The sequence below is a fragment of the Musca domestica genome, unplaced genomic scaffold (genome assembly GCF_030504385.1).
Source record: "Musca domestica strain aabys unplaced genomic scaffold, Musca_domestica.polishedcontigs.V.1.1 12, whole genome shotgun sequence".
In the NCBI taxonomy this organism is placed as follows: Eukaryota; Metazoa; Arthropoda; class Insecta; order Diptera; family Muscidae; genus Musca; species Musca domestica.
Genome location: NW_026712155.1, coordinates 17,738,723 through 17,755,536, shown reverse-complemented (window position 1 = coordinate 17,755,536; position 16,814 = coordinate 17,738,723). Strand labels below are relative to the sequence as shown.

The 16,814-nt window shown below is 33.6% G+C and overlaps 1 protein-coding gene across 7 annotated transcripts in view; it reads left to right on the top strand.

Annotated features, from left to right (window-relative positions):
- LOC101894590 (mucin-5AC) overlaps positions 1-4,694 on the top strand; it is an 89,025-nt gene extending 84,331 nt beyond the window's left edge. For all 7 annotated transcript variants that reach the window (XM_011293413.3, XM_020036096.2, XM_020036095.2 and 4 more), the window contains one exon: positions 3,024-4,694. In XM_011293413.3, the coding sequence (XP_011291715.1) occupies positions 3,024-3,911 (888 nt within the window). In that variant the 3' untranslated portion in view covers positions 3,912-4,694. The remainder of the gene's footprint in view (positions 1-3,023) is intronic.
- The last annotated feature ends 12,120 nt before the right edge of the window (positions 4,695-16,814 follow it).

Sequence of the window (16,814 nt, the reverse complement as noted above, 5' to 3'; positions counted from 1 at the left end):
CGTGGTCCTTACAAACAATTATTTAAAAAATCTTTGTTAATGGCTCTGAAAATCTTAAAAAATGTATTTATCTATAAATCTATAAATATCCTTAAAAATACTTAAAAAATCAATGTAAGGGCTCTGAAAATCTTAAAAAAAATTTAAAAAAATCCACGTTAATGGCTTTGAGAATTTAAAAAAATAATTAAAAGATTCAGATTTTGGGTCATGTGGTCCTTAAGAAAATATTTAAAAAATTCACGATTATTGGTGTTTTCCTCCTTAAAAAATATTTCAAATGTACAAGATTAATTGAATTAATTGATTAATTAATTGATCAAGATTAATTGATTAATTAATTGAAAAAAAAATATTTAAAAAATCCATTTTAATGGCTCTGAAAATTTAAAAAAAAAATTAAAAGATTCACGATTTTGGATCATGTGGTCCTTAAGAAAATATTTAAAAAATTCACGATTATTGGTGTTTTCCTCCTTAAAAAATATTTAAAATATACGCGATTATTGGTCTTTTGGTCCTTGAAAAAAATTATTTAAAAAATTCTCGTTTAATAAAAAATTTTCTTTAAAATAGCACGATTATTGGTCTTTTGGTCCTTGAAAAAATTATTTAAAAAAAACCAACTTTATTGGTCTTTTGGTCCTTGAAAATTTTTTTTTAAAAAAATCCACTGTTATTGGTTTTTTGGTCCTTGAAAAAAATTATTTAAAAATTCACGTTTATTGGTTTTTTGGTCTCTGAAAAAAAATATTTAAAAAATCCACGTTTATTGGTCTTTGATCCTTGAAAAAAATTATTTAAAAAATCCAAGTTTTTTGGTCTTTTGGTTCTTGAAAACAATTATATTGAAAAATTCACGTTTTTTGGTCCTTGAAAAAAACAAATTATTTAAAAAATCCACTTTTGTTGGCCCCTGACAAAAAAAAAATTATATAAAAATCCACGTCCACCAAACGACCGGTCCTTGAAAAAAAATTATTTAAAAAATTCACGTTTACTGGTCATTTGGTCCTTAAAAAAAATTATTATAAAAAATCCAAGTTTATTGTTCTTTCGGTCCTTAAAAAAATTATTATAAAAAATCCAAGTTTATTGTTCTTTTGGTTCTTGAAAAATATTCTTTAAAAAATCCAAGTTTATTGTTCTTTTGGTCTTTGAAAAAAAAAAAAAATATTTTAAAAGACCACGTTTATTGGTCTTTTAGTCCTTAAAAAAATTATTAAAAAAATCAAAATTTATTTGCCTTTTGGTCCTAAAAAATATTTAAAAAATCCTTGTTTATTGATGTATTGGTCCCAGAAAAAAATATTTTGAAAAAAATATTCTTTAAAAAATCCACGTTAATTGGTCTTTTGGTCCTTGAAAAATATTCTTTAAAAACCTACGTTTATTGCTCTTTTGGTCTTTGAAAAATATTCTTTAAAAACCCACGTTTATTGGTCTTTTGGTCCTTGAAAAATATTCTTTAAAAAATCCACGTTTATTGGTCTTTTGGTCCTTGAAAAATATTATTCAAAAATCTACGTTCATTGGTCTTTTCCACGTTTATTGGTGTTTTGGTCCTTAAAAAAATTATTTAAAAAATCGACGTTCATTGGTCTTTTGGTCCTTGAAAAATATTCTTTAAAAATCCACGTTCATTGGTCTTTTCCACGTTTATTGGTCTTTTGGTCCTTAAAAAATTATTTAAAAAATCGACGTTCATTGGTCTTTTGGTCCTTGAAAAATATTCCTTAAAAAAATCCAAGTTCATTGCTTTTTTGGTCCTTAAAAAATTATTTAAAAAATCGACGTTCATTGGTCTTCTGGTCCTTGAAAAATATTCCTTAAAAAATCCAGATTCATTGGTTTTTTGGTCCTTGAAAAATATTCTTTAAAAAATCCAGGTTCATTGGTTTTTTTGTTTTTTTTTTTTTTTCAAGTACGTTGGTCTTTTTGTCCTTGAAAAAAATTATTTTGAAAAATCCACGTTTATTGGTCTTTTGGTCCTTGAAAAAGTTATTTAAAAAACCCGCGTTTATTGTTTTTTTGGTACTTGAAAGAAATATTCTTTGAAAGATCCACGTTTATTGGTCTGTTGGTCCTTGATAAATATTCTTTAAAAAATTCACGTTTATTGGACTTTTGGTCCTTGAAAAGTACTCTTTAAAAAATCCACGTTTATTGGTCCTTTGGTCCTTAAAAAGTATTCTTTAAAAAATCCATTTATTGGTCTTTTGGTCCTTGAAAAATTTTATTTAAAAAATCCACTTTTATTGTTTTTTTTTGTCCTTGAAAAATTTTATTTAAAAAATCCACTTTTATTGTTTTTTTTGTCCTTCAGAAAAATTATTTAACAAATCCACATTTGTTGGCCCCTGACAACAAAAAATTATATAAAAATCCACGTTTGGTCCTTGAAAAAAAATTATTTTAAAAATCCACGTTTACTGGTCATTTGGTCCTTAAAAAAATTATTTTAAAAAATCCAAGTTTATTGTTCTTTTGGTTCTTGATTAGTGTTTCGATCCTTCAAAATAATTATTTAGTAAATCCGCGTTTCATACTCTGAAAATCCATGTAAATTCCAAGGTTGTTGGTATTTGGGTCCTTAAAAAATTCTTTAAAAAATTTTAGGGAAGTTTCGAAAGAGCATAGTATGAAAAGAAAGTAAACAAGAGGTATTCCAAAAGGGACTTTGACTTTTGAGGAAGACTTCTGAATGTTGGGTGTTCAACCGAGGAATAATTCTGAACTTTGTTAGCCGAAGAGAGGGGGTTCCAAGGGTGGCGTTTGTAAAAAGAGGTTGAAATATTAGATTTTTTTATGATTATTATTATTATTAGCATTTTTTGGATGTATATTTTTAGGATACTAGTCGATATCCTAAAAACGTACATCCATCTCCGTGATTTAGAAAAATAAATCAAAAATTTTAGCAAATTTAGAATTTTCCAGTAACTTCCCAAACAAATAAAAATAATCTAAATTTCTTTAAAAATATTTAACATATTTTCCTATTTTCCTTATTATTCTCACAGATTATCGAAACAACAAAACGAAAACCACGTCGAGTCTCTATAGTTTGTGGTGAAACAACGGCCGAGACGCCCGGTACACCAGGTGAAAAACCCACACCAACTGTACGCACCATACAGACACAGAACTCTTCGACGACATCAACATCGGGCAGCTGTTCCGATCTGCCCACTGTCATGCCAAATCCTGCTTTAAGAAATTTCAAACAAACCAGTCATAGTACACCAAATTCGCCACATTCCTCTCGCAAACATGAGGGTTCGCCCTTCAGTACCCCGACCCAGCCGCCCACAATTTCAATAACACCCACCAGCCCTTTGCACCAGCAACACGGGCGTTCGGTTTCCACGCACGGCAATGGATCACCACATCATCATCAGCTGCAGCAGCAGCAGCATTCGCACAGCAATAGTTATCCCAATGCGGTGGCAACAATGCATAATCCACAACAACAACAACTGCGAAAAAATAGTCAGGATACCATAAAGGCAAGTGCCGCCGAAATTGCATGCGCCGCTGCCAATGTGGTGCGTTCGAAATGTTCGCGACGTCACTCGGAGGGCACCGTCTCGCATTCGAATCAGCGCAGCAGTGGCACCAGCGGAGGCACTAATGGCGGCCATCATCACGGCCATCATAATCATCATCACCACCAGCATAGTTCATCAATCGTTAGCACCGGCCACCCGCACCACAGTCGTCATTCGCATCAGGACAGTAATCATGAGACGGTGGGCTCATGTTCGGATCGTAATTCAAACAGTTTAGCCTCCTCGCGCGAGTCGTCAGCCAGCTTCAGTATGCGCTCGACTAGGCGGAAGTTGTCGGTTAGTTCCAATACGGGTGGTAAAATACCTTGGTGTGGTTGCTGGGGCAACGGATGTTTGTGAAAACTGTGGATGTTGGCCGTGTGATGGGGTGGGGGGTAATGATGGTGCTGGCGCTGGTGCTGGTACTGGTGTTTGCGTTGGCGGATTCAACAAGGCTTAGCTCCTACACCGTTGTAATTTTCAAATTGAAAGGAAGTCATTGCCGTTGTTGCGTCGTGATGCATCCATTCATTCATTCAATTGCAGCTTAGCATTTTTCTGCAAATTTCTTGTGAATGGATTTCAAAGAACCCAACAACCAGCCATCGAACCAACTAAACATCCAGCCAACCAGCCATCCAACGAGGCAACCGAACAGGCAAACAAACAAATAAACAAATGAGTTTCAATACCAGTGTATTATGTATTTGTGTTTGTAAATACATCAATAAGATTTCTATGTAGTTAGTAAATATATGTACTCGTTAAACACCACATACATGCGTATGTACGTGTGTATGTGGATATATTTATGTTTGTCTTCTTATCTGCTTAGTAAAGAATAATTGCAGCAATTGGATTTATTCTCTCCTCTAATTTTACAAAATTTAGTTAAGCCAAATTACGTATACGAAAAACAAAATTCAATTAGAATCAATTAAAGTAAAAAATAAAAGGGAAAAAAAGTGAACAACAAAATTTTGTTAACGTTAGGAAATTCCAGAATTTTAAGAGTTTTAAATTTGTTTTCTTGTAATTAAATAAATATTATTATAATTATGTTCTAAATGCTAGTTATCATTATCGTATATTAATTTTTTTGCAATACATACTCAACCTATGTAAATTTATATATAATTTGTTTGAAGAAAAAAAATTAAGGAAAATACATAAATAAACTAACAGAGTTTAAAATATTTAAAACATAAAGTGGGTTTTTTTGGAAATTAAAATTAACAAATAAAAAAGCAGTAAGTTCGGCCGGGCCAAACTTTTAATACCCTCCAAACTTTTAATGGAAACACTAGAACCAATTATGACCCAAAAATACCAATTTTTAGACATATGTGGCAAAAAACATCAAGACGCCGAATATCGGGAGGTACCGCTATATAGGGCTATACAACATCGTCGACCTATACATACAACGTTTCGCACACGAAGCTAGAACCTGATATGACCAACTTATTCCAATTTTTAGACAAATCCGTGAAAAAAAATGTGACAAAAACCATCAAAATACCGAATATCGGGAGATACCGTTATATGGGGGCTATACCAAAGCGTGGACCTATACATACAATGTTTCGCCACACGAACTAGGACCCATTATGACCTACAAATACCAATTCTCAGACAAATCCTTGAAAAAATGTGGCAAAAATCGATAAAATGCCGAATATCGTGAAGTACCGCATTATGGGGGCTATACCAAAACATGGACTTATACATACAATGTTTCGCCACACGAACTAGGACCCATTATGACCTACAAATACCAAATACAAATACCAATTCTCAGACAAATTCGTGAAAAAATGTGTCAAAAATCAATAAAATGCCGAATATCGTGAGGTACCGCTATATGGCGGCTACACCAAAACGTGGACTTATACATGCAATGTTTCGTCACCGGAGCTAGCACCCATTATGACCAACAAATACCAATTTTTAGACAAATCCATAAAAAAATGTGGCAAAAATCATCAAAATACCGAATATCGGGAGGTACCGTTATATGGGGGCTATACCAAAACGTGGATCGACATATGTCAAATGTTTCGCCACCGCAGCTAGAACCCACTATGACCAAAAATTATCAATTTTTAGACAAATCCATGAAAAAATGCAGCAAAAATCATTAAATACCTTATATCGGGAGGTACCGTTATATGGGGACTATACCAAAACCGACATATGTCATTTTCAATACCAACCATCCTAGAAACAATACAAATTATTCTGCTAAATTTTGACGCTCTACGCCAAATAATGTGGCCTGTATCGTGATTTCAACAGAGAGACGGACAGACAAACGGACATCGTTAAAACGACTTAGAATTTTATGCTAATTATGAATATACATACATAATAGACTCGACGTCGAATATGTAGTCATATTTCAAACGGAATGACAAAGTTAATATACCCTCCTTTCCAAGGTGGAGGGTATAAAAATGAAAATGATAAGGGGTTTATGCGGTGGCAACAATGCATAATCCACAACAACGGCGAAAAAATTGTTAAGATACGATAAAGGCAAATGCCGCGTAAAGGGGTTTCCAGTTAGAGGTATTATTTTAATATTCAAAGAAAATATCTAAATATTCAATATTATTTCATAATAAAGAACAAAGTTTGCTTCTTTTATGAAAAAATGCAAGTAAAAAGCAATAAGTTCGACCGGACCGAACATTGAATACCCTCCACCATTTGGAAATTTTCAAAAAACAAAAGTAAATAAAAATACTGTTATAAATATTGTAAATATATATTATAAATATAGGGAGCCATCGTTATATTAAGGTCTATATGAACATGGGGATCTGCATAGGCAAATTTTGTCATAGACCATTTCAATACCCAAAGTTGAAAAAATTCCCTATTAAAATTCCGAATAGAGGGAAGTACCGTTACATGGAGCCCATACCGATGCCTGACCATTTATATGCAGTTTTCTGTAGTAATCATTACGAATTGCAAACACGAAATTTAAAACAATTCCAGTGATAAATGATCAAAGTACGGAATATAGGAAGATACAGCTATATGGGGGCTATACGAAGGCGTGAACCTGCACAGTAAATTTTCTGTGATAGGTTGTAGTATCAGATACGAACTGCTAATAACTGATAGGTTGAAGCAAAAAAAAAAAAAAAACAATTTACTTAACGACGAACATCGATAAATCGACTTAGAATTTTACGCTAATGCAGAATATACATACTTTGTGGCGTCTATCATGAATATTTCGAGGAGTTACATACAGAGAATCAACAATTAATATATTGTCCATAGAATGGTGGAATGACAAGGCTGCCTATATGATACCTACACCTCCATTCCTACAATTATGTAGGAGGAATTTCTAAGCTTAGACCAAGGGCCATTGAACTTTATTCAAATGGCCATTCGAAGTTGTAGAGATATTTTTTTGAGGAATATATTCTGCATAGATAGTGAACCGTAAATGTCAATCAGAATTCCATAGGAATTGTGGCTAGGAGCATGTACTTATGCAGCCCATTTTCAACACCAACATCGTAGACAAAATATAATTTTTTTTCATAGTTTAAAGCTTTATATTAATATAAATTTAGCTAAATCGACGAAATATTGAATGCAATACTTTTATGGCACCTCCCAAAAATTTGTTTTTATGCACAAACCTTTTGGTATTCTGTTGGAGGCCGATTTTTTCTTTAATCGCAATCAATGTAATGTGATGTATTTAAGATCAATTTTTTTGGGACTAATATTCTATACTCTTGGAACCCGAATCTTTAAATTTAACATAAAGGTCATACAAAATCAACACCAGATATTGATAGAGTTCTCAACATTAAATTTGAGGATTCACCCAGTACCAAATTAAGAATAATTTAGTAGTTTTCTTACAAATATAGGACTTATTTCTAAAACCATCTCCATATATTAACTGCTAACACCAAAAGATACGTAAATATCAAATTTCTGTATTCCAGTTTTTTTACTTCATCCAATACCAAATTTAGTACCACTGAGTAGTTTTCATACATATTTAGTACGTATTCCTCAACATAAAATTTGAGGAAAATGATAGTATTCATTTCCAAAACCATCTCCATATCTCACCACTGACATCTTAAAAAAATCCCTGGATTTCAGTTCTATTATTTCACTCAATCCCAAATTTAGTACACTTCGTGTACTAAATTATAGTACACATTTCCAAAACCACCAATATAAAATTTCGTGATTCCAGCTCTATCGCTTTAAACAAGACCCAATTTAGTGCCACTTAGTATTTTTCATACAAATTAATATGTATTTGCAAATCAATCACCAGATATCAACACTGGATACCAGCAGAGACCTCCATATAGAATTTGGGGATTCCAGTCATATCCCTTCACTCAATAACAAATTTAGTATAATTTTGTAGTTTTGATCAATATTGTCAATTATGTATCTGACCTCATCTGATATAAATATTACAAGGTACCAGATTTGAACATGCCAGGTATAGCTGACCGTGTGAAAAGCAAAAACACGAAGACTTTCTAATTGAGGTTTATTTACTGTCAAATCAAGCGTGCAGGACACTGCATTCCTTTAAAGTTTACCGGCATTTCTATTGAGTTAATTTATAGAAGCTATATCCAAATCTGAACCGTTTTCAATATTCTCTCACTGATTTTGATTTTAATTATAATTTGAGATACATAGCATGGTGCATCAAATACACGACATCTGCCGAAAATCACCGATTTCTTATGAAATTTGTCATATTTATTTTTGTTCCAAATTCCGGCACTCAATACTCAAAGAAAAATTATTATTTTTCAAAATTATTATTTTTCTTCAGATCAAAGTTTCTGTCTCTAATACAGAAGGTCTTTTTTATTTGTTGTGCATAGATTCAGTTAGAGTTCAACCTTCATATTATAGGGAAATAACGGAGTTTCAATTTACCTTCAAAACGTGCAACGTGAACGTCCGTTTCATTATTATACCCTCCACCATAGTATGAAGGGTATATTAAGTTTGTCATTCCGTTTGTAACACCTCGAAACACATTTAGACCCCACAAAGTATATATATTCTTGATCAGCATAAACTTTTATGTAGATTTAGCAATGTCCGTCCGTCTGTGGGAGATAACTCTAGCTTACGAACGAAATGAAGTAAGTTGATAAAAATTTACTCAAATGTATATTGTGTCTGGAGGACTTTTGGTATTGAAAATGGGTCATGTAGGTCCACGTCTTCGTATAGCCCTCGTATAACGGTACCCCCGATATTCGGTAGTTTGATGATTTTAGCGACATTATTTATCGGAATTATTTTAAATTTGGTATTTGAAGTTCGAAAAGGATACTACAGCCTATGCCAGAAAATTGTCTGTACAGGTCCACGTTTTCTACCCCCATGGTACATTCCTATATTCCTGTATTTTGATGATTTTAGCTACATTAAAAACAGATTATTTTTCAAGTTGCGCATTTGAATATACAATATTAGCTTATGGCAAAAGTTGCCTATGGACGTCCACGTCCACGTCCACGTCGTCGCATAGACGCTAATATATGGCTACATTCGGTATTTTTACTGTTTTAACAGAATTTTTTTACGGATTTTTTTTTTTTTTGAAAATTTCCAAATTTTTACCAAATGGTGGAGGGTATTCAAAGTTCAGCCCGGCCGAACTTACAGTTTTTTTACTTTTTTATATAAAAACACTACTGTTTGCCTTTTGTAGTTTTTTGTTGAATTCAAATAACAAGTCCTTAATTGAGACTTAAAGCAATAGTCCAAGAAGATTTGTCTAAATTTTTAAAATTTCTCCTTTAATCATTATCAAATTTCGGGTCATTTGTCGTAAAAAGTGAAATTTTAAGGACTAACATTAAAAACCTATTTCGGTTTCTACGAACTTTCGCCTTTACAAAGAAATCACTATCAAATAATTTAATGTTATTTTATCTTCTGCCCATTAACAATCATCTCAATGTGATGCGCAATAAAATGTTCTTAAAATAATCATACTTCAATTAAATTTGAGAATTGAAATTTGTTATGTGATCCTTTAGGTTTATTTTAATTTTATACTTCCTTATACAAATGTTATTGTACTCTTTAGCATAGTATCGTGTTACAGTGGTAACCTCAAAACGAGAAGGGAAAGAGAGGTCAAATGTCCGTGGAGAAGTGGATATAAATTTTTTTTCTCTTCTTCGAATTCTGTTGTTTTATTTCATCAACAAAAAACAAATGCTTTAAAGCAGTAGTAAGGGTTGTAGCGAGTTAAAATGGTTTCACACTGTAATGCTTTGGACATTTTTCTGGGGTTTTGCTATGAAAACAAATACACACACTCTCCCCCACCCTCCCTCCGCACCCTGTAATAAAAATAACAAACTTTGGGTTATTAAAACAAAGCTGAACAAAAAAAAGAGAAACGAATTAAAAAGAAACAATTTACAGAAATAAACAAGGAAAACATAGTATAGAACTTTTTAATGAGTTTGTAATTATGACGCTTAGCTGTAACGCAAATTATGAGCATTTGCTGGAATTGATGCCTTTTATTTATGGCGTAAATCTTTTTGATTCCACATCACCATGGCTTTGCTAGTATTTCGCGGTATTTTAATGAATGCGTATAGATGAATGTAGAAAACATTTTTGTGCTATTCTGGACAAAAGAAGTGTGAGAGAAGTTGAGGTTTTATTTACAACAGTATAAAGGTGATTAAAATCTCATAATCTACATAATAGGAAAATAGATAGAAGATGGCATTTTATGAGAAATTTAAATGGAAGTGGCGAATTCTTATCACACTACATCAATTGAACGCATTAAATCCAAAAAAGAAAAAACGTTAATATTCTAGAAGTCTTTGCAAAATTATGGAACTGTTTTTTTATACCCTACACCACATAAAAAAGAAGAAAGCTATATATACCCATAGTTATTTTTGAGGACATTCATATAATAACTTTCTGAGTGTGAAAAAAATGCAGTTTGCACTTATTATCCGATTAAGATAAAATTTTGCAAAGAATATTTGTTTGGCCCAAAGACGAATCTTTTGTTTTGGGGTAATTGTGCATCAAATGGCTAACCTAAGTCCAAAAGACCCGAATTTTAGTACATTCAACCGAATTCTATCTGGAAGCAAATTTGGAGAAAATCGGTTGAGATATAGCTATAGCTCCCATATATATGTTTCATCCGATTTGGGGTTTTAAGTCCCTCACATGCGTAATATTCACTCCAGAAGAATGATATTTGGTACCGGACATCAGCTATTGCTCGAAAAAACTCCTCTCAATTTTTTTGGAGATCGGTTTAGATTAGGATATATCTCCCACATATATATCTCTTTCCGATGTCAGGTTTATTGTGCACCAAATGGCTAATATCAGCCCAAATGGACTGAATTTTGGCACTAACGACTCAATTCATTCTATAACCCAGTACTTTAAATTTGGAGAAATCGGTTGAGACATAGCTATAGCTCCCCTGAAACCGCAACAAAGTCAAATACCCTAAAGTTTGCATTTTTTTTTTTAATTTTATTGAATGAAAGCAAAAAATGTCGGAAATAGCATCAAATTTTAGAATAAATTTAGATTAGTTCGAATTGGTTAGCTTTGGCAAGAATTATGGCCTTCAAACGGCCAAAGAAACCGTCATATGCTGTACGAATGTTGCTCTGCGGAATTTTGGCCCATTCCTGGCGAAGCGCTTGCTTAAGGTGATATTTTTTAGTGCCAACCTTGCTTTCCAAAATACTCCAGACACAATAGTCCAACGGATTGGTATCCTGAGATTTTGGTGGCCATTGTGCGCTTGAAAGGAGGAACCTCATTTTGTAACCATTCTAAGGTGGAGCGTACTGAGTTCGATGGTGCTGAGTCCTGCTGCAATGTCCAAGGTCTGCGGCCAAAATATTTGCGTGCCCAAGGCTATAATACACCCTCCAGAATATTTTCGCGAAAATATTCGACATTACAAGCGGAATATTCGATTAATACGTGCGGAGAGCAACCATCGGCTGTTATGGAGGCCCACTCCATCACCATGGCCGGTCCTTGAGTTCTGGTGGCCAACAGAAGATGAACATTCATTTTGTCATTTCATTTTGTTTGTTTAGAAACTGCTGGACATCGAATGTTTTCTCATCGGAGAAAACCAAATTCTGCAGTTTACCACTTTCGGCCAAGCGAAGCAACTCTTTAGCTCTTTTGAGTCTTTTCTCCTTCTCTTGCGCTTTGGGAATTTCAATGGCTCATTTTTCAATATTTGCCGAATGGAATGTTGCGATATGTTCAGCTCACGAGCCAATTTTCGGCCACTGCGACGCGGGTTTCTATCGGGAGTCGCCTCTTTACTTTTCGAACCATTTCTGCGGATGTTGCTGTTTTCTTCCGTCCACTCCTTGAAGTCGGGCTACGCTGCAAGTATCACGGTAACGAGCGATGGTACGAGACACAAAAGATTTATTCACATTTAAATGCTGGAGTGCTCTAACGACAGTCACTTGTGGTTTTCCAGCCAAATATAAAGAAATCACACTATCACGCTTGAATTCCATCACGACTAACTCATTTTCTGCAAAATTCTCACCAAAATGCTTTTGTACACTTGTAAACAATGTAATGAGCTGTCACTGGGATAATTTTAACAGCTTTCGGACGAGTGGCTTAGAAATGACTCCAGTCTGAAGTGGGTTGCAGTTTTTTCATCTAACCCTATGTATAAGTTGCATCTGATTTGGGGTTTAATTCCCTCACATGCGTAGTATTCACTACAGAAGAATGATATTTGCTACCGGACATCAGCTATAGCTCCCCAGCTCAGATATAGCTTCCATACATGTTCCCATATACATGTTTCAATCGATTTGGTGTTTAAGTCCCTCATATTCGTATATGCCTTCGACAACAATGATATTTGGTAGCAGATATCGTATAAAGCTCGGAAATACCTTTCCCGAACTTTATCGAGAACGGCTAAGATTTGGATATAGCTCCCATATATAACCTTAATCGGATTTCAGATTTATTGTACAAATAATGGCTAATATCAGCCCAAATGGAGTGAATTTCGGGACATACGTTTCCATTTTGTGCAACTGGGCTCCGATATATATTTTATATGTATAAAGATTATATTATCCTTCTCCAAGTGCACTCTATTGCAAACTATAACTGCTCTAGAGCCAAATGTTAAGTTTTGGTATGATCTATTTGGAATAAATTCTTTTGTTACGGAAGCTCTACTAAATATTTGCAGTGGGGTAGGGTATCATATAGTCGGCCCCGCCCGACTTTTGACTTTTCCTTACTGGTTCTCTTTTTCTCCAAAAAAAAAAAAAAAAAAAAAAAAAAAAAAAAAAAAAAAAAACATATTGTTCAATATGTCATAAGTTTGATAAATTTATATATTTTTCAATATCTTCAATTCCCTACAAATGAAATGAGGCAAATAATATGCCCCCCCCCCCCAGTTTGTAGCAGACCATAAAAATATTCAAAGAAATTTCATGGTGGCACAATTTGTTATAATTACATATCCTGCAGCATATTTTTTCCCCAGAATTAACAGTATAGACTTAAAAATTTGTTTATTTGAATACCATTTATTTTTAGGACCCGAGGGAATAATTGAAATAATGAATAATTTATGGGAATATCCTTAATACTTGTTTCGTTTTTTCTTTTTAAGTTAAACATGAACAATCAAATATTTTCGTTTACACTTCAATGAGAGCCAACGGTTTGCATAATATTATTGAAAATTAATTTTTTGCCGATAAAATTTAAAATAAGTGGAAAAGGCTTAACATAGAACTGAAGAAATCCATATTAATAAAACTTAAGTCTGATTGCATGATATAGACTGTTGGTTGGGCTAGAATTTTGAATGGTTAATTATCGACCTCAGGTGAAATAAGGACGGATTTTGGGAAGGTAGTAATTTAAGGACCTCAAAAGTACAAGAAGGTTCAAGATGGTACATCTTCGTCAACCAATATATTTTGCTGTTTAGTGAATTTTATGGATACACATGTTAATTTTTTTCAAATTTAGAACATAAAAAATATAAAAAAAAAAAAACAGTAAGGAAAGTCAAAAGTCGCGGGGCCGACGAAGAGCTCCTGCAGCAAAAAAATTTATGTTGGGAATTTATGTGAAATAGATCATAACAACTATGAACCTTATTTGATTTTAGAGAAGTCACAATTTGGGAACTACCTACAACTAAGTATCGATTTTCAAAAAAAATATAAAATAAAATGTTCAAGGCTCTTGTAACTCTAGCTCCAAATAACATTGCTTTATATGACAACGATAAAAATTATATTAAAAAAATATTTATTGGAGCAATATATAAACGGAGCCGAGTTTCACCAAGTGGAAAATTTCGGTTGAATATGAAAAAATCTAACCAATTTGGCTGATATTACATATATGGTGAATAATAAGCGTAAAATCGGAGGAGGAAAAATATAAGAACATGATCCGATTTTGATAAAATTTGGCAGAAATATTTTCGAGCTGTATCAAATATCATTGTTGTGTAATGCTAGTTAAGCATGTGAGGGACTTAAATCTGAGCCGATTTTCACCAAAATTTGAAGTACTTGTTTTTAGGCTGAATTGCGTTGGAAGTGCAAAAATTCAATCCATTTGGGCTGATATTAGCTATTTGGTGCATTATAAACCTAATATCTGATAAGATATGTATGGAAGCTATATCCAAGTCGGATTCTATCTCGATATAATTTGACTGAATTCCTTCGGATATGCTTAAACCCAACCTATTTGGACGAATATTACACATTTGGCGTACAATAAAATTGAAATTGGACGAATATATATCTATCTAAATTTGGACCGTTTTATCACCAATTTCAATAAGGTCCTCGGACTGATTTGTGGAAAGTTTTATTTCAATCATACAATAAATGCTTACTGTATTTTGTTTACAAAAATACATAGAAAAACGGACGGACGGACATGCATAAATGGACTCAGAATGCTATCCTGTGCAGATCATCAAAATGAACTGTGGGTCTATCTCTCTTCCTACTCTATGTTACAAACAAATGCACAGAGACAATACCCCAATCACAGTTCAATGTTATTGAAGCTTTTCCATTTTAGGCAAACAATTTGGATATCATCTCATCGTAGCGCTCATCTTTGCAAAAGTACGGTCCAATGTAGCCACAATCGCTTCAAATTGTGATTTTTATATCCTCAGCAATATGGGTAGAGAGGGTATACATCATTTGATACCGCCAAAATGTGCCTCTTCAACGTTTTTAAATTCTAGGTCTGATTGGACAAAACCCGTTTCAGGACATTTGGGGTCGTGGTGCGGCTGGGACGCATGATAACTTTCGAAGGGAGTAAACGTTTCGGTCCAAACTTGGTACATCGAATTATTATTATTAAATTTAGATCGAGTTCAGAGATGTGAAATATGGGTCCACACCTTCTGGTACCGTTCCCACTAAACGTCGAAATTTAAAAAAAAAAAAAAAATACATTTAACTGCAGAGAAGGAGAAAGGATAATTCTATTTTGCTTCAACTCTAAGGGAGTGTATACATCATTTGATACGGCCAAAATGTGCCTCAATGAAATAACGATTTTAGGCACTAGGTCTCATTGGACCAAATCCGTTTCAGGACATTTGGAGTCTATCTAGCAATGCCCGTCCGTCTGTCTGTTTGACTGGCTGGTGCATATGATAATTCTCAAAGGGAGCAACTGTGTTTGTCCAAATTAGGTACATCGTAATATTATAATTACACTTAAATCGAGTTCGGAGATAGACGATATCGGTTCACAAAACGTCGAAATTTTCAAAAAAAAAAAAAAAAAAAAAAAAATATATATATATATATATATTTTACTGCACAGAAAGAGAAATTATAATCCGATCTTGCTCCACCTTTGCAAAGCCTAACATTTTCATCAGTGCTAGGTCAGGTGTACAATATCGGTTTACTCCATCAAGTACCTTTCCCACAAAGGGTCCAAATTTCGAATAATTATAATTTTTATAAAATGAGGCAAGAGACTGGTTGTCCACAAATTACACACATCACAATATTTTTATTAACCCAAGGTCTGATAATATATCGGTCTGCTCCTTCTGGTATCTCTCCCAAAAAGGGTCAAATTTTTCAATAATCATGAATCTCATAAAATGCGAAATTAACATCCGATTCCATTCAGACTTGGCACATCTTAATATTTTCATACACACAAGATCTGTTAAAAAGATGGTAGAGATCGGATAATTCCTTCTGGTACTTCCCCCACAAAGGGCCAGAGTTTTGAATAACCAATGCGATTATAAAATAATGAATATGCATCCGGTTCTCTTCATATTTCACCCATTCCATCATTTCTACTAACACAAGATCTGCTGTAAAGACGGAATATATCAGCAAACTACTTCTGGTACACAATCCCCCACCCCCACCCTCCCTCATATTTACTTACTTACTTCACATTTATTTAGGTCCGCTACGAAATGGACAATATTGGTCCATTCTTTCGGAACCTACTCCATAGAGGGTCAACAATTTTAATAATCATAACAGAAGTCGAAATATATTTAAATAATCGAACATTGGCTGAGGTTATACATCTTTCGGCAAAACCGACTGAAAGTTTTTACCTTGTACAAAGCATATTTAGGCCTATAGCAGGGCGAGTCGGAAAATCTAATGTATCAGCCTATTTTTTCTGGTACTTTCCCCAAAAAAGTTCAAAAATTTTGCAATAATAAATATCAAAATCTCATATTTAGCAAATCGAATACCCTCTGCAGCTAATCGTGGGAAATTGTAATATTTTGATAAGACTTAGTTCCTATTGCGGTCTCCAAAAAGTTTGGAATTATAATGACTCTCACAAAGGGTACAAATTTTGAAGTCCAAACTTTGCAAGATTTAGGTCTGAAGCAATTATTTCTGGTAATAACTTCCAAAAGGTCAATATATTGTCAGCTCCGTTATTTTTTGAAACTTCGGATGTCCCTAATTGACACAATAAAACCCACACCAAGATGTGGTTTTTCGGTTCCATCCTTCTGAAGCCTTCCTTTAAGGGAATAGAAATATACAGATTAGTTTATGTACCTGTCGGAATACCAATCGAATGGTTCTGGCTCTTTTTCTCTACAACAGAGAAGAACAACATTTACATTCCTGGCGGTAAGGAATACCCACTTCACAATCCCCCCTTCCATGT